The 19274-nt window shown below is 43.2% G+C and overlaps 1 protein-coding gene across 6 annotated transcripts in view; it reads right to left on the bottom strand.

Moving 5' to 3' along the window:
• cadm1b (cell adhesion molecule 1b) overlaps nt 1–19274 on the bottom strand; it is a 273072-nt gene that overhangs the window by 24508 nt on the left and 229290 nt on the right. For all 6 annotated transcript variants that reach the window (XM_086216677.1, XM_086216675.1, XM_086216680.1 and 3 more), the window contains 4 exons: nt 13420–13566; nt 8194–8346; nt 6262–6399; nt 31–189 (listed from right to left, as the gene is read on the bottom strand). In XM_086216677.1, coding sequence (XP_086072803.1) covers nt 31–189; nt 6262–6399; nt 8194–8346; nt 13420–13566 — 597 coding nt within the window. The remainder of the gene's footprint in view (nt 1–30; nt 190–6261; nt 6400–8193; nt 8347–13419; nt 13567–19274) is intronic.

The following is a 19274-nucleotide window of genomic DNA, read 5'->3' as shown; positions in this document are numbered from 1 at the left end:
TTGACTTGTAGGCCACTTTGGGTCACTCACATAGCACTTCCAAGTGTCTTTGAGCCAGGAGGTCCTTTACAGCTGGGTGGTCAATGATGCAGTCCACTGGCACTCCATCATCTTCTTTGGTGACAGAAAATCTTACCCGGCTGCTGACAGTAAACATCCTCTCGTACGTCTCCTCAACTGTGGTTTCTCCTGGAAAAGACATGGCGGGGAAAGGTTAACGCCTAAACAGTCTTGCAGCACAGAAACCTGCACCGACTATAATGAGCAAATAGTCATAGCTATTATGATTACCTGTCAAAGCAGAGTGCTTTCCACTGGCATTTACATTTAATTTATGATTCAGGGATGTGGTGCCTGAGCGAGACTTTCGAGGATTCAGAAGGGGCCTCAGGCCTTCGATTCTTACAAGTGGAGTGAAGAGCGGCTGGGTCATATAAGCCTGATCATGTAAGCTTCTGCAGCTTGAGGGTTGAGCATTGTTGGGGCTAACCCTGCAGTAATCTGCTGCCCAGTAGGCCCTAGGCTGTCAGAGGGGCATTCATTTAGAGAGCATTACAATGCCACAGGGGCATCGCATTAGCTGCAGTACTGAGTGTGATGGTTTACTTGCACTTAATGAAGTGAGGAAATAATTACAGCCCCACTCTGACCTGCAGCACACTTCCAATTCAGCCTTGTCACAGGGGAGTTGGGCTGGACTCAGGGAGGGCAAACACGGTTGCTCCACAGTTGATGATCACCAACACACACATATGTGGCCTCTTGATGGATATTAACCTCATGTAACACACATCCAACCACCTAAGACCTGCCTACATAAAGTCTAAAGCCCCCGGATTGGAAAGTGGTCAGCAAGCCTGAGTTTGACCAACCTGCCAGCTGCAGTGAAATAGCAAGCTGCTTGAAAAGCATACTGACCATTAAAGGCGAATAAGTGGGTAACATAATGATAATAATTGCAGCACTTTAAAGTACAACAGGGTAATGAGAATGCATAAAAAGATGACTCCAAGTTATAAAAAATTATTATCTTGCTATTTGGTTGCAGAATAAATCAGAACGTGAGCAACGCGACTGGCAAACAGCACATTTAGTGAAACCGCTGACGAGCAGTTAAGTAGGTTTGGCCTCTATAAGCTTTTATTGTGCGTTCTGCTATCAAATCATCTCGGAAACCTAGAACTAAATATTGAGAGGTGGTTACAGAACAAAACCCTTCTGTGCATCATCAAATAATAGAAACACCTTCACAATCAGGACAAGTGGAATATAAATTGTAGGGGTGTGATGATGATTAGTCATTATCTTCTCAGCCGGTCAAAATAATTGTCTCCTACCGTCTAAAAGCGGCAATCATAGTGTTGGATTACTGAAACGGCTCAGCAGAACTCGCCCAGGGTGGATTTTACAAATCAGAAAAACTACTGTTGGTCCAGAGGTGTTACAGAGCTAACAGGTCAACTACTCTACATTGACACTGATATTTATTATAGGTATATATTTTAGACCTATGTCACAATCAGAGATGCACCAAGCTCTCTCTCTCTCTTTGTTTTTTTTTTTTTAGTTCTGATCCCATTTGGCTACACATCTGCTGATACCAGCACTGACTCAGAATGACCAAAGTTACATACAACTAGGCTGTAGTTGATCACACAGTACCCTGCAAACAGGCCCCAGTGGGGCCCATGCAGGCTTTTTGCGGGCACTGTGGGCTAGGGCCAGCCCAGACCAAACCCTAACAGGTCCAGTGCAGGTTTGCCCACATGGAACCCAAAGGTCTTGGCTCTCTGTGGGCTACCTGAAACCAGCCCACCATACTGCTTTGCCCACAGAAAGCCCATGCTGGCCCAGTGCGGGCTTGCCCCCATGGGGCCCAAAGGACTTTTGCACCTTTGGGCCCACGCTTATTTTTTGTTGGCAGCAGATGGAACAAACCGTTCAATGAACGGTTTGTTCCATCATTGCTTGTTCATGGCCGCGCCCTCGGGGTGGGTCCCGTGTGGTTCGGTCAATGAACGGTTCCGTGAGGGATTTTTTTGTGCCTGCGCTAAAGCGGCAGCCCACAGGGATAAAGACGCGCGCCTGTCTGTCTTTGTCTTTGTGTGTGTGTGTGTCTGCCTCTGTATCCACGGATGCACACATCACAGTAGGAATGTACGTGGATGCAGCTACTATGAATGTTGTGTTGTAGGCGCCGAGTGGCTATCGGGACGGCCCGGAAAATTTCCCGGTCGGCCGTCCGTCTGATTGGCTCAAGAGGCAGCCGTATGACGTTCATAAGCGCCCCATTGAGTTATACAATTATAAAACAGAGATACTACCGTGCAATCATCTGATTTATTCGACTACTACACAATATAAGCAAAGATATTCTATTTATCTAACCGTCTATGATATCAGATTCACCTTCATAACCGATCAAATAATTTAAAAAAAATTCTTATTTTGTAATGTACCAGTTAAGTACAAATAAAGTTTGGTATAAAAAAGAACTCAAGTGTGTGTGTGTTTATTGAATCGTGCGTTTTTGACACAAGCGAGAATCAGTGAGTGCATCCATTTTAGATGTGTGAAACTAGTGTATTTATATATGTATGATTAGCAGGGTAATTACCTGCAATATCAGTGTGGGCTAAATGAGGGCCTAGTGCCCCGTGGGTTAAGTTAGGGCTGTCCACTGCGGGCCATCGCAGGGCCACTGCAGGCGCCCGTGGGTTAAGTTAGGGCTGTCCACTGCGGGCCATCGCAGGGCCAGTGCAGGCGCCCCGTGGGTTAAGTTAGGGCTGTCCACTGCGGGCCATCGCAGGGCCACTGCAGGCGCCCGTGGGTTAAGTTAGGGCTGTCCACTGCGGGCCATCGCAGGGCCACTGCAGGCGCCCGTGGGTTAAGTTAGGGCTGTCCACTGCGGGCCATCGCAGGGCCACTGCAGGCGCCCCGTGGGTTATGTTAGGGCTGTCCGCTGCGGGCCATCGCAGGGCCAGTGCAGGTGCCCCTTGGGTTTAGTTAGGGCTGCCATTGCGGGGCCAGCACTAAGGGGCCAGCGTATTGCCAATGAGCAAAGTCTTACAGGCCCGGTGCAGGCTGCCCACTCGGGCCCCCTAGACCGGCCCACACTGGGCCATAAAAAAAAGCCCAGTGTGGGCCTGCTTGCTGGGGTTCTTATTTGAAGAGTGCAAAACATGGCCTACACACAATTCGTTTCAATTCAAATGTGGATTTATCCAATGGTTGGGGGACGTGTCCGGTATGTGGATCGACACCATCATTCATTGTCTATTCTGAATGAAGTTGCGTGAAGTATCACAGAGCCGAACAGGATATGTGAATAACAGCAGCATCAGCGCTCAAGTCTGCTCCCGATCCTACATGCATCTCTTATTATAGTATCAAAAAAACAGATAATCAATCCTAAAGTGATCAGATGAATTTAGTTTGCTGATAATCTTATGCTTAAAGTTACTGACCAACAACTCTGACTTCCTTTGAGAGCTCCTATCGCTCTACACGCTAACTTATCCTTGCTAATTATCAGCATCATCTGAACCCAGACGAGCAAAACAACTGCAGATGGAGTCGTGGAAGGGCTTGAATCAGAATGCAGAGGAGATTTGAGTGCGGCAGCAGAGACGTCAAATCAAACGCTCTTGTGAGCATCAACCACTGATCAATCCCATGCGCAATCAAGCATAACCTCTTCTCAGGGTGACACTTTCCACAGTCAGTCTCTCACCCTGAGTCCTCTGAAAAGCAGCCACTGATCAAGCTGTTTGAACAGAATACTGCTATACATCGCGCCGGCCGATGTTCACATAACCCTGAAGTTAAATGAGCTTAAAATGACACCACATTAAACTCAAGTACGTCATCCGGGATTATTCCTTTACTAATTTGAACAGATTATTTGTGTTTTTGTACATAAGCCATTTCTTCACGCGCACATCAAACGCTGCTTTTTTTGTTGACAATGCTGTGACATTTGATCAAAAGGTGCAAATATTACCACAGGATTAAGAATGAAATACAACATCAGTTCATGTGGCAACACCGAACTTTTGTTTCATGGATTTTGCAACTGGTTTTAGATACCACACAGCGTGCAGCGTTTTTTTTCTTTTTCCTGTTAGCATTTGTTAGCTTCCCCCTGGGTAACAGCAAAGATGCCAAGCTGTGCCACAACAAGAGAGCAACTGTGGAAAGACGTTGCCGCTCGACAGTGTGCTGCTAATGTTAGCCGACAGAGCACTTGTTCAAATCTTTGCAGGCTGAGTGGATGTTTGTTTCACGAGCTAAATCAATGTTTAGCTAACACACAACATTAAGAGCACCTGGAGTCTCAGACATTTGTAACTAACACGACAGCCAGGCTCTGCTGTGTGTATTTAGCGGTCACACGGATCGCTGTCGAGTCCAACTGAATTGATTCAGTTTATCAGATTATCAGCTGTTCTGCTGTTACCTTCTGCTGTCTTGAATTGCTTTCTGACTACCATTCTAACTTATGCATGCATTGTAACCTGACCTTGGGTGTCCTGAAAGGCATCCCTAGATAAAATTCATTTTATGATCATTATTATTGTTATTATTATTATTATTTTACTCCTGGTGCCATACTTGCACCTACTGAAGCCCACCTGAATGATTCTTCAGTTTAAAAGTGAATATTTCCAAAATTATTTACCTTGAAAACGACCCATTTCTAATCTTTAACAGCTGTTTAGGATTTCTTTAAATGTGTGTGAATAGCATGAAATTCTCTTTTTTTTTTTTACAGTGCAGAAACAAAAAAAAAGTCAATGCTGAATATTTTCAAATGTATTAAAAAAAAAAACATTCCCAATTTCTTAAAAAAAAACAGAAAATCTCCTGCATTAGTTCCACATAACAATTCTAGAAACACACAACTCAAACGCAGCCATCTAATGGAACAAATCAATTACTGTACTTTAGCACCAGTAGGAGGACCAGCCGGTTTCCACTACATTTAAATAATATTGCAGCTGTCATTTATGCTAACAAGCATTTTGCCACCTTGTGTGCCGATTCTCACTGAGGCCAGAACCCGTCAGTCGCGTAGCTGCCAGCATGATAAATGACTCCAAAACTGAGTCTGCCTTTTTGAGAGTGGGTTTAAATTAACCAGGAGATTTTTCTTTTTCTTTTTCTTTTTTTTTGTGCCTGCACACACGCAGACAAACATGATCAGAGATTTTCAATAAAGTGTGATGTGTGCATTTTAATCTCAACATGCAGCAGAGTTAATGAATTGTTCAGCCCCTCTATAATGATGAGTCATTTGTCTTTCCTCACGAGTGGACGTGACTCTGCCACCGTGCTGTCGTCCTACTCAGCGTGTCACTGGCGTCTGCGGTTGAGACCTCCTGTTCTCCGGCCCTGACACAAAACTTGATCAACAACTCATAAACAGAAATTGACTTCAACTCCTCTTGGGAACACTGGAGGCACAGATGGCATTTAGCTTCAGATTCGCTCTTGTCTAAATATTTCATCTCTCAACAAGCCAAATTAATCCTCTCCATTCTAATACATATATAATTTGACAACAAGCCCATAGATATCCACCCTGTGTAAATACAATATGACTAAAATGAATGTCCCCTTCCCTTGCTGTGCAATAACTACATAATGAAAAATTGATGACAGCTAATCATAACCGAGAGGTAATAAGGATGTTTCAGCCACCCAAGATTACGTCCACCCCTCGACAGAAGAACCCACAGCACACTGAAGCTGCTGAAATCACAATACAATTCATGGTTTCAAGCAAATACCATGAATTTATGGTTGTCTCATTCCTCAGATCCGATTCCACCGGCTAAACTAAATGCTAACGTTAAATGTTCAAGAAATTTTACATCTTTGAAAAAAAAAAAAAAAAAAGCACATCTGAAATGTTGAGTATTAAAGTCCCATCAGGGGAGATTTTTTTTTTTTTTTTTTTTTTAACTATGAGAAACAAACCACGAGTGGAGCAGGGTTATGATCATGGGAATTGGCACAAGAATATAGAGGGGAAAAAAACCCCTGAATGAACCTCCTGTTGTATATGTCAGACATGATTATCTTTGGTGGTCCTTCTTATGCATGTCAGTCAACATAATCAGTGCAACAAGCATTAATCTTTTAGAGGAGGACTACATTTGTTCACAGAGGACGCCCCTCCAGAGACTCCGAGTTGTAAGGAAGTGGACAGGCCTGGAGCAAGTGAAGCAAACAGGGAGAGGCTGTTATTCCACTGACCTGTCAGTTCTTCCTCCCCTTTCATCCATCTGATGGAGGCAGCTGGCTTGCTGCCCATGGCTGTGCAGATGAGCTCTGTCTCGTTCCCCTCGCTGACCACATCCTCACGGCTCTCGATGATTGGACTTCCCGGCGGGACTGAAACACGGTAACGGCCACATTTACGAAGACCCCAGCACGGCACATAAATACAAACACATCCAAGAGCCGCGTGGCTCATATCATACTGCAACTAAATTCAAGAAGGAGTGAGATCTCATTTTATCAGGGGGATATTAATTTAAGTTTAAATATGTCACTAAACCTAAATGGATGCCTCAGGTGTGTTCAGGTCTCATTTATATGGTCTGCCAGCGCAGCTACACACACTGCTACAGTGCCTGCACTATCATTTCCATTTCAGATGAAGCTTTGCGGTGGAAAATGTACTCCTGGATGATATTTTGGTGAATTATCATTTCCCACACATAGCAGAACAGATAAATTTATCACCTGGCTGCAGCTCTACAGTGTCTTTTAGTTCATGTGCCACTTTGCTGTTTTGATTCACTCTTAACTGCTCTCCTAGCTTAGTTTTGTGGCCACAGCAGGCGGCTGTCAGAGAAAGAGCTCTAAAACCACACTGTTCACCACCTGCTCAGCGCTGAACCACAGACATCGACTCACTGGTGGAACATTTAGCAGCAAAGAGCCCAGTATTATCCTGAGGAGTTGAGACAGACCAAATACTAGAGGTTCAGGGAGCAAATATTGGACTTGGATTAACCTGGCGGACAAAAACACGACTGTGAATTAATGGTGACCTCACTACGTAATGTCTAAATATGTAACTGAATGCTAACTAGTTGGCGAGCTCAAAAAAATTATGACTACGTCTTCAGTTGCATGTTGAAAAATGTATTTGCCTTAATCAAGAGATAGAATTAATTATTCTGCTAAAATGATTCAGTGAGTCAAGACTAGACTGCTCTGCGGCACGCGGGGATATAAATGGCGCTTTCTTTAAGCAACTCAATGGTCTCATTTAGATTAAAGGTCAATCGTCAGATTATTGCAGTGCATGTAAATAGTATCGTGTATTCAACATGTGCCTGCATCCCCCAAGTGACCAAAAAAAAAAAAAAAAAAAAAAAAGTCAGTGTGAGTTTTTAGAGTTATGAAAGTTTTGCTAAATCCCACTGCGAGGCAAAGAAAAAAGTATGAATATGTATAATTTTACGTTGAAAATTAAAATTATTCATGCATTAGGCCCCATATTCTGCTATTCTTTGAGTTCATAAATGTATGTTGCTGACAACATTTCCTTTAAGTAAGATTTCGATCTCCTTTATTCCTCGCCTTAGTCATCATAGAAAACTTGCCAAACTCCAGTCAGTGAAAGCTAAATGTCAGTGGGTTATCATTTCAAGAACTCTTGAGTGTAACCCTTGGTTCTGAAATACTGCGGCTACTGTACATTTCAATTGTACAACTAGAGTAATTACTTTAAAGTGCTTTTAATTCCTTTCAATCCCTCAGGATGTCTGCATGTATAATAAAGCTTAACTAGAGTAATTTTACTCCAAAGCATCAAAGTGTGGCACAGCTGACTCTCAATAGGGAATCGTTTGGAACAGCCAAGTCAACATTCACTGGGATTCACAGAGTCAACACAGCTGCCAAAACCAATGGCGTCTGAGCCATCAGTTTCAGCATCTGCTCCTTTTCGTTCTGGTGTTGAGCACTGAGAGAGCCTAATTGGCTGCTGCTAAAGATAACAGGATCAAAGATGACTATTACTTCATATTCACTATCAAACTATCCATATTGGAGCAAAATAAGATAAAAGCATATATGTGTGTGTGTGTGTGTGTGTGTGTGTGTGTGTGTGTGTGTGTGAGAGTGTTGGCACATATGTGTGTGTGATCTTCGCACATGCACCCTCACACCTACCCAGGACAGTGATATCTGCGTAGGCTTCCTGAGGAGGATCTGTGTAGAGCTGGCACACATAGCGTCCCTCATCGGAGAGTGACACATTGGACAGAGACACCCGCAGTTCGTTGTCAGAGAAATTCACCAGCTGGAACCGGCTGTCCTTCAGAGCTGTAGGGATACATGTGAGACAGAGACAATGAGGATACAGAGAGCGGGGACACCAACGTGAGAGATGGAGTGAAAAGGCAAAGGGATGGGGGGTTGAAATGGGAAGTGGAGGAGGGGTGAGAATGAGAAAAGGGATGGAGAAAGACAAAAGAAACGCAAGGAGAAAATGAGATGTCGGGAGAGAGAGTGGAGGGAGTGCGCTGCCCTTTTGTGGGCTTTCTCCTTAATTGAGTAAAAAAAAAAAAAAAAGAGTTTCAAAATGATTCATACAAGTTGATTTATAAAGTAGCTTTACAGTCCATGGAGCACTCGCAAAGACAGGAAAGTGTGAAGAGTGCTCATGAGGACTCCTAACAAGCTAGGAACTCTTAAAATGGGCTGCTGCTGCTGCTGCTGCTGGTCATGGATGGATGCATCAAACTCACATATTCCAGAAAAGGGAGAAGCATTGAAACATACATAATGAATTAAATCACAGAGCAGAGGTAGGGAGTGGTGCATGCCTGAGACGCTAAATCAAAAGTAGCCAGGAATCTGTATACTTATGCCAGTATGGATGGGAGGAATTTTCCTTTAATGTTGTCAAACTGGGTTAGCCGTCTCCACTCTCCTTTCTCATTTGGGTCAGCACTCATCCCTGAGCACTCTTTTACATAAACATCTTTGGGTGATTTGATTGGGAGCCCTTTTGATGTTTTGACCTGTCTTCTTTATCAAGTTCTCCCTACATCTGTGGAGCTAACGAACTTTATGCAGCCCCCCCTCTAAAGCATGGGGAATTTGTTATTCCCGTCAGGCTTTACACTTATTATCATGATCATTACTCAGGGTCTCGGGGCAGCATCAACATGGAATCTCATCGCCCAATATAATTTGAGAGCTCTTTGGATGTCTCTCCTCAAAGGAAAACAATGGCACTTGTGCACTTTGAGAGTCGCAACACCTGCTAGGGAGGGGAACTCTTCACTCCTGAGACGCAGAGTGAAGTTTAAACACTGCAGGTTCACAACAGGCAAACTGCGCACAAGAGCATGGAGGTTACACAGCATAGCTAATATTTATTAGCCAGGGTGGAGGCTTAGTTTTCTGAAAAAGGTGGTTTCCATATTACAGATGCCAACTTACAATTTGTATTCTTATTGTCATTAGCACTTCGCATTATCCTTCTTCAGAGCGATCCACCTTTTCTGTGCATCGCTTCTCGTTCAAAATAGCAGAACTTTGCCGAGAGGTCCTGGTGTTAACAGGGTTATCCCCGTAACCATGGAGATTTCTGTACGTCTGATAGAAACTATAATGGAGAAAGAAAAGTCCGTTGGCGGGAGCAGATCGCGCTGGCCGTCCCCGCTCCATCGCCGTCAGACTGAGCTGTGACGGCTGGATATTGGCATTTTCGAACTCATTCCTAGAAAGTGTGAGCGTCTTTTGGGATGGTGCTGATTTTGAAGATACTGTTGTCATAGCAACATTTCTGTTATCCTGAGGAGCTCGATCCCAGTGATGTCCAGCGCTCTCCACCGCTGTTTTTCCGTCAGAAAAGACGGGCACAGACTTTAAAATGTCAGTATAGCTTTGCTTAGCAGAATTGTTTTAAGGAGACTTAGTTGGAATATTCAACCTGCTTCTCCAATGAAGGGATTTTTTTTTTAAAAGACCCTGATAATATGATAATATAGAGTAGTTCTTAGTATGATCAATGGGGCCCTGCATGAATCAAATTTTCTGCTTCTTCGCGCGGATCATCATAGGAGATGTTCTGTTTTCGGTCCTCTCTTTGGTTAGTTTAAATATACTAATATCCCATTTCTGTGGACCAGTCAGTTAGGAACATTTATCTGCATGCTTGCAAATGTGCTTGTAGTTTTACCTTTTAATATAAGAGGGATATTTCCCAGCAGAGTTTTACCTTGTTTCTTATTCTGTCAGGATTGCGCATTGTTACACAGAAATACTTAAGATTTGAAACATGTTTTTCAGGGCTTTGAACCTACGGGAGGGTAGATATTTGATGCTAAAAGAATCCAACTTCTCAAAGTCAGACAACTCTTGAGGAAAGCTGCAGTGAATAAATAAAGCTGAGATGTTGTCTCACCATCCACAAAGGTCCACCTTCGCTGATAAAAGCTCATTTTTCCCATCACTGATGACAACTCCCCCAAATTGCATGTCATTTCATATACATATCATCTTGCAGACTTAACAGCTCATACCAACAAGACTCCAACCTGTGACATAAACTACCTAGAAATGTGTTGATTTTCTCTTTACCCGCACTTTAAACCCTCTATTATTTTGGTATTTGTGTGCATATCTGTTTCTGTGGCTGCCACTTTGCTTGTAGCTGCTGTTCTTGTAGCTCCTGCGTGTCTCTATGTCACTGCTGTTTACTTCCTTGTATACAATGATCTGCCACTGTGTGGAGCGGCCCTGTTGACAGGTAACAATGCCACTGACTGAGGGGGGTCCCCACAGAACCAGCAATCCTTCAGGTACACAGCCTAGAATAGCGCTGCCATAGGGTTCACTGGACCCATTACAAGGAACAAAAACATGAAGCCGCAGCCGTCCAATAGCACTTCAGCCACCTGTAGGGAATCTGATATGAACTCAGATCTCATTGCAGATAAACAAAACCTTTTATGCTTTTCAAATGACAATGTCCCTGTATTGACCGAAGAGGAGAAAATGACAACGAGCAGCTCAATGTAGAGAAGTAAAAGAGGTTGTCTTAACCCGGAGCAAAGAATTCCTCAGCAGCTCAAAGCTAATGTTGAATGAGGAAATAATTAGTTCTTACCTTCAGGTAATTATTTTATTCTGTTTATAATATGAAATGATTCTCAGTATCTATCAGACTCAAACACTGGCGTCAGAATAAATAAGAACTCTGCTTTATATCAGCCGATTCTTTTCCGTCATATTCTCCAGCAGCGTTGGTTATTTTGAACAAATTTTACAAAGATATGTACTCAAACTCCCCTGATGCTTTTCGCAAGTGAGAAAATTGAACACATGTCTCGCTACCTCGACTTGTGAAATAACAGCTGGGATGCAATATAGACTGAAATGAAGGGCATTTCTCGTTCACCTTGAATCCTGGCTCAGATCCCAGACACAAACAAGTAAAAAAGCAGAGACAAAAACTCAGTTCAAAGTAGAAGTCGCCCATATGCTCATGCATAATCATAATGTTCAATATCCTAATCTAAGAGATTATCGTAAAATCGAACAGTGACAAGGACACTAAAGTATTCCCATTATGGCATCGCTGTGAATTATCTCATATTAATCTTGCTGCATTCTCAGCTTAATGACTTGTGTTAAAGCGCCAAAAAAGTCAAGGACAGATGGAATCATGTTTGCACAGACAACCCAACCCAAACGAGAGCTGCAGCTCAAGAGCTGATCTTCTATTGATATCGGATGCCTTCACAGTAATGTCAAAGCCAGAGAGATTCCTTTGGTTCAGGATGCTCTGAAATATGAAACTAAAACGGAAACACACATCTAAAAACACAGCAGTGGCAGCTGCTCCTGTGCAAAACAATACCACAAATGAAGTGAATTTAGCACAAAGCCTGGAGAGGAAATAATGTGATGTTCAACCACAAACTGAATATTGGGATGCAACCAGAGCGTGAGGAAATTCTCAGGGCTGCAATAAGAGTCATTATCTAAATTCTTTTTTTAATTGATACGTCTATGAAATGTCAGTGAAAACACTCATCCCAGACTGCAAAAAGTGACGCACAAAACAATTTAATGTAATCTAGGAGAGGCAGAAAAACAGGTTTTTGTTATTTTGATGCTAATGAATTGATCAACAACATCCATCCATCCATTTTCTATACCGCTCATCTGTTAAGGGCCACGGGGGGTGGAGCCTATCCCAGCTGACATCGGGCGAGAGGCGGTGTTCACCCTGGATAGGTTGCCAGTCCGTCGCAGGGCCATCAGGAGCAATTAGGGGTTCAGTATCTTGCTCAAGGACACTTGGACATGGTCACCAGGGGAAGTGAGGATCGGCGCAGTCACCCTTCAGTTGCTAGACGGCCTCTCTACCTCTGAGCCACGCCGCCCCTTGATCAACAACATATTCTGATTCATTTTTTGTCATTTGACTAACTGATTAATGGGAGTCATAAGTAGACTATATGGGAATACTGTAAATTTATAAGTGTAATGGGCCCTGCGACAGACTGGGGACCTGTCCAGGGTGAGCCCTGCCTCTCGCCCAATGTCAGCCAGCTTGGATAGGCTCCAGCCCCCCGCGACCCTCAACAGATAAGCAGTGTAGAAAATGGATGGATACGATATGGATATGGAGAAGTCTCATGATTAAGAATAATACTTGATGGAGGCAAAATTTGCTCCGTGGTTGACAAAAGCCGATGAACAAGATGAGTTGAGCAGGAAAATTGCCATGAATGAACAGAAATGTATTTATTTTTTTCCCAAAATGCAATCACCAAAAGAACAAAACTTCCGTTTGAAGGAACTACGCTGCAGATGAAACACAACTGCGTCAAGGCTGACTCTGTCTTTACTGGTTAGCAACTGACCTTTTCAAAACACACAAGCCCTTTGAAATTCATGATTGCAGTATTTATTGATGTAACCTTAAAATGTCTTCAGCTAGCGTGAACCAGACCTTATTTTTTATAAGCATTTCACCAAAAACCCTCAAAAAAAATTCTTTAGCTGTTAGATAAAGGAACCCGATGTTCAACAATGCTAACTTTCTGCCGGGTTTCCGGACGCATCCCCACTGAGGTGTAATTCTCTAAAATGTAACTGGACTAAGTAGACAATGAACAACAGGTGGTAAGATTTCATCAAGGAGCTGATTGGGTGAGAAACAATGAGTAGCTGATGAGGCATAGGTGCTTTCATAAAAACAAAGAAATTAAAAAAAAAAAAAACAAGGGAAGAAAACCGAAGAGGAAAGCAGGGGAAAACAAAGAAATGCACCAAAAGACCCAAAAGTCAATCGTCCAGAACCAAAACTTCATGCACGCGTTCATTCGTTATCATCACCGCTGGTTCAGCTCGGTCTAATGTCGTGCGACTTACGTCTAACATCTTTAAAGTAGATGGTCTGTCTGTTGGGGTTGAGAAGCTGGATGACGGAGTCGTCGTTGTCTTTCACTCTGCAGCTGATGGTTGCAGTTTCTCCCTCGATCACAGACACGTTGTCGGTTGCCAGGTTCTGACCTTCAACTACGCGAGAGAGACAAATACAGATGGACTGAAATTTAAAATGGCAGACAGGCATTGTTTTCAGGACATTTACAGCTTATCAAATATTTATATTTCTTTCTAAGGGTCAACACATGCACGTTGTGAAGTTACACGACGCGGCCGTGTAGATTGTCTGTTTGCAGCCACATCTAATCCATTTAATATAAGAGCCATGTGCAGTGTTTGTCACAACTGATCTCCCCCTGCTCAGAGTGGGCCCTGTGAGTCAGAGCCAGATGGACTGTAAGCTCTGCTGCCCACAAAGGTAGGGAGAGAGAGGAGACGGTGGGAAGGAAAAGAGACAAAGAAAGAGTGTAAGAAAGTGGCAAGTGGGCCTGGTAGATATGGGCGGGGAGGGGGAGAGGGGGAGTTAAACATAGACAGAAAGAACAGAGAAAGAGAGGGAGAGAGAGAGAGAGCGAGGGATGAGTTGAGCTGGATGCTTGTTTATGGTTAAGCTTTATCAGAGCCCTCCATCTGAGGTTCCATGTGACCAATGTGTGCTCAGGGTGCTCAGCGGTTCTGTTCTGTATCTCGAGGAATAAAAGTGCTGTAAGCATCTGAGGCACTCTCTGTACACAGGCATTGTTGCCACAGACAGGCCTCGGACCTTGTCATCGTAACTTACATCTCACAACAAACCCCAACACAAAAAGCCTGGCTTTGTTTCCCCCATCTTCAAAGAGAAAGAGGAAGGGAATCAAAAGTCACCTTGTGCTATATTTATCTGGCAGGAGCCAAAAAAGCGTAAGGGGAATGGAGAATACGTTTTAATGCCTCAGATTCAGACCAGTGGAGGAACAACACTATCAGCCACAGCCCCAAGAAAACATCAAAAGCACATTTGCATGCCTGAGTTGTCAGACACCTCTATTGCTTTCTGACATTTACAAAGTGGAGGGAAAAAACACCTGCATTTTCAGATAGTGATAATGGGAATAGACAGCCAAACTAACATGATTCAAAATGAACTCTGCGAATGCGGCAAGCAATAAGAAATTAACCTCCTGTGGAGGAAAAGCTCCTCAGACCTGTCTGATGCAATGAACCAACTATTTGATTCCACTCTGCTGCCAGGCCTCGGGTCCATGACAAAAGCAAGGTATTAGGTGAAAACAGACTTTTACAAGATGACACCAGATAACGGCTAATGTTGCATTCTCGGATGAATCCCAGCAGCAGGAACGCTACTAATGTTAGACAGAAGTGGTATCCCGGGCATGTGGTTGCGGTTTGATCCCATGTGTTTGTTCTTTTTCCACAACAGAGGTTTACAACTAATTATTCCACTGTTAATAACAAACCATCAAAAGAGTATCCCACTGGCTGAGATGCATGTCTCATATTGTCTGTGACTCTATTCTGGCAGTGAACCTTTGTTACACGTCTCTGTCTGCATTTTACCCGTCATCTCTCACCTGTTTCTGTATAATAGAAACAGATGTCCTTTAAATAAGAGGGTTTTTGATCAGTGCAGACAATGCAATACATCCAAACCACCACTAGGGGCAGGTATAACTGAGCCTGATGAAGGGAATGTCTGATTAAATGCAGGGGTTTTTATATTAGCAGTGTTTTCATACATAACTTACAGATGCTACACAACACACGCTGTTTTCCTCCTTTCCTTTTATCTCTTGCTCTTCCCTGTCATCAACTGAAAGAGTACACTGAACAATTCTGATCATGAACCATGAAAATAATTTAATTTCATTTTAAAATAATCTCATTCTCTCATATCTTCTCCTCTTCTCACATCCTCGCCTTTTCTACTTCTCCCCGTCACACTTTTTTCGCTATCTTATTTCTACCTTCCTCTCTCTCTCTCTCTCTGTCACTCCCCTCCATCCCTCTCTCTACCTGGTTCCACCGCTTCCTCATCTGCTTCATAGGTTCCCTCTCTGTCCTTCCTCCTCACTCTCAGTACCTGAGAATAGGGTCTTGGGCCTGCTCGCTCTGCTCTGATTTCTTGTTTTACTGTCAGGTCGGCTGAAGGTGCACAACAAACATGATTTGCGCCGCGCTCACGGCTGGGTTCGGTACACTCTTCCGGTAAATCGCAGCGGTCAAAGTTCAGCCCAACACACTTGAACCGAGTGCCACGCTTGTGCACATGGACTTCAGTCAGAGGCACTGACTGGATCCTGAGAGGTTCTGAGAAAACCTTTTTCCCCATCCCCCCCCCCCCCCCCCCACACACACACACACACACACTCACACTCAATATGATGAAGGAACTTGGACCATTTGTAATGATGGATGACATGACAGCTCACCAAAATTGAGGCCGACACATCTTGATTGCCCCTGGTGGCTGGAAGCAGTATAGGTCATTACACCCTTCCATGTTAGTGGACGGATGAAAGTTAAAGAAAAAAAAAATCAAATGCATATCACATTTTCACAACGACGTTTAAATTTTAGGTCGTTTTTTTGACGTAGAAGTGCTGATTTTGATTATTTTTTTAACATTATAAAACAGACTGTGATTTCACTTGCAGCATGGTACAGTAATCACAGGTATAATTAATCAAATTAATTATAGTTCTTTTCTATTTAGTGTGTTCAGTGAGCCAGTGGCATAATACCAGAGCCCTGGCCTGCCTAAATGGAACAGAGCCATGATTAATGATATTAATAACCCCTGTGTTTACCCTGCAATGACACGCCAACAGTCTCTTTAACCGCCTGTTACAAAGAATTCTGGGGTAAACATCTCCCATATGCTTTCCTGTCATCACGTTTTGAAATAAAGACCATTGCCTCTCAAAGATCTGATGACAGATTAGAGCGTGACTTAAGAAATTACATGTCCGAATGATTAAAGCACCAAAAAGAAAAAGGCAGTGTTTTCTTGAATTTTGAGCCTGAAATCAAACTGAAATCCAAGTGAAGGGCTAAAATGTGTATATCAAGCGCTCTGAAGCGTGCTGTACAAAGTGCTGTGGAAAATGAGGCAAAAGCAATGTAAAGTGTTTAATGTCTATTTTATTTCATTGCTGTAAAAGTATTACATCTGGCAGTAAAAACAGCAACATAGCGCAGCCTCAAAGCAAGGTTATTCTGCTCCCAATCTGTTGGACTGAGAGAAAGGGGATGCAATAGATAAATTCTCCATAAGGTTTAGGAGCCCCAAGCAAGGTTGGTCCCTCTCCAATATCCTAGCCTAGGCTCATCTCCAATTCAAAACACACATAAATAACATTGCTGTGATTAGCAATCCCATCAAAGTGAAAACAGGCCACTTTGTGGAACATGGAGGGTTTTCGCAATTGGAGTAAACATTTTCAATTGCCTCGCCATCCTGGTCATGATTGGGTGCAAATGAGGAGAGGCAGTCATTAATTCAGGGTGGTGGGTGGGGATAGAAGGGGAGTGGGCAGAGGCATGGCACAGATGACTGGCTGATAAATTCACCCTCATTCCAGCAGCTGTCTGGAAGAGTAAAGTGCCTGTATCTCTGCACATGGCTGCCCTCCTGTCTCTGCATCACAACATACTGAACGAAACCGTCAGACGGAAATACAGACCTTCAAAAAGTCTGTGCGTCCTCAGAGGGGATGTACAATCTGGCATCAAGGGTCTGGCAAGGGGATTCGGCTCATCAGCTGTACTCAAAATTGCAAAACAGCACTAACCCTGACCAATTTTGGTGAAAGTTGAGGGGAATCAGGAAATATTATCAGGCTGGCTCCTCTATCAGCGGTTCAGAGAAAGACACCTTATGAATCAAGTTGGCTCTCTCTTTGAACTTTCCTCTCTTGTTTTCACATCAAAAGACATGAAAGGTGCAGCAAAAAGCAGGACAGCCAGCCCCCAATTCCTCTCCCTCGAGTCAGTGCTGTCTGCAGCAGTCGTGTCCTTTCAAGGAACAACCAGGACTATAGACAGTCATTAACAACAAAAGTTTCACTCTCTCCCTCTCTGATGCTGCCTTTTGACTGCTGTGTATCTCTATCCTGCTCAGTCATTAGACCCTGATCCTCATGATGAAATGCTGTATCAAGGAAGTTAAGAAGTAGTAAGAAGGATTCAGTCTCAGGGTATAATTAGCGCTGCACGATTTTTGCCCAGAACTTTTGCATGGGAAGGGTTCAAAAAATTTCATCGTACCTAATTTGACCATCTTTTTTTCTTAACAAGAGACAATGTCTTTCAAAAGCCCCGTGTAACTGCTGTATAATAACGCCATCAAAAGACTAAAAAATGAGGCTGTTCAACCTGAGAAAAACATGTTAGAAGGTATGTGATTTTTTTTCTTGACTAAGATAATTGGGCGCCACTTCCTCAGAAGGAAGTCTTTGTTTTAGGGTTTGGTTATAAGCCTTTAATACGCTGAAAAACAGAAGGGTTACTCACTTGTAGGGAAGCAGGTGAGCAGCGGATGAAGGGAGTGAGAGCCGCCGCAGAGCAGTATGTGCTACCCGAGCTAAATATAACATTTTACTACATAGAATAATAATATGTGATTGGTTGGTGATTAATGTTGGAAAACCACATTTCATAGAAAATGTAAAACGATGAAAACAGCACATCACACGGCGCAATTATTTGCCGGCACCATGGAAACAATGAGAGGTCAATCAGAATCCTTTCATGGTGGAGACATGAAATCACCGGGGGCAACGACTGCGTGCACTCCTCTTGGCTGCGGTTGATGCGGTTGCGTAGTGCCCAAAATTAACTTTAGTTTTATTTATATTGATAGTATAATATATTATGATGTGGCAAACAGGTCTGGGTGGGTTGAGGCTGTGAATACGCGGTGAGGAAAACATTGTGAGTTGGGTAGATGTTCATGGAGTAAACGGGACTCACTCTTCCCCTGGTATGCGAACGTTGTCAAACGTGATGTTATAAACAGGATTTGAATGGCACTACTTAAACATCTGGCCCCGCTCCCCCCAGCAACAACACACCTGACCCCTGATGCTTATCATCAACCAGGGGATCCGAGTGGACCCTGATGTATTTTCCACTGCAACCATGGAAATGATTCACATTCATACGGTGTATGAATAACAGGAAAATATACATTTACTCTCCGATAAGTAAAATATATGCGAACACACCTGGAGGTCAAAACAACAACTCGCAAATGCTAAGAATATGTTGGTACACGAGCTGATGAGTTGTCCTCTAATGTATGCATAAACACGGTGGATGACGACAAATGTTTGGTTAATGGTGAGAAACTTTAGTAAATCACAAGCTGTGCATCAAGTTTTGTAATCGTAATACTTTACTAGGTTTTAACTAGTGGTCGTTGTTCATGTGGCGAGACCCTTGCAGCAATATACAAACGTACTACTACATATTTTTTGCTATTGCTATTTATTAATTTAGTCAAATACAGTTCTGTTAAGAGCGGTGCTGCACAATGCAGAGTACATTTGAGAATTCATCTGCAATTTGGGGGCACTTTTCTTGATAACTAAGCCAGAAAAGTTATGATACCATTTGTTTGTCACATCGGAATATTTGCACACAATAATCATCATATGACTGTTTCACCAAATAATAGAAATCATAAAATAAGCATCCTTCATCTCAACCTTGAAAGCATATAAGAGGCTCATGTGAATGCGTGACATTGCACATCACCGGCCCGTGTGGTGTTAAGAGGTAATTTCACACGTTTTCTTGCCGATCGCTCTGCTTTTGGACCATTTTTGCGTGATACTTTT

This window comes from Aulostomus chinensis, chromosome 10, assembly GCF_037954235.1.
Source record: "Aulostomus chinensis isolate RoL2024-O1b breed Wild chromosome 10, RoL_Achi_v1.0, whole genome shotgun sequence".
NCBI lineage: Eukaryota > Metazoa > Chordata > Actinopteri > Syngnathiformes > Aulostomidae > Aulostomus > Aulostomus chinensis.
Note: the sequence above shows the minus strand (reverse complement) of the source record. Positions and strands in the feature narration are given on the sequence as shown.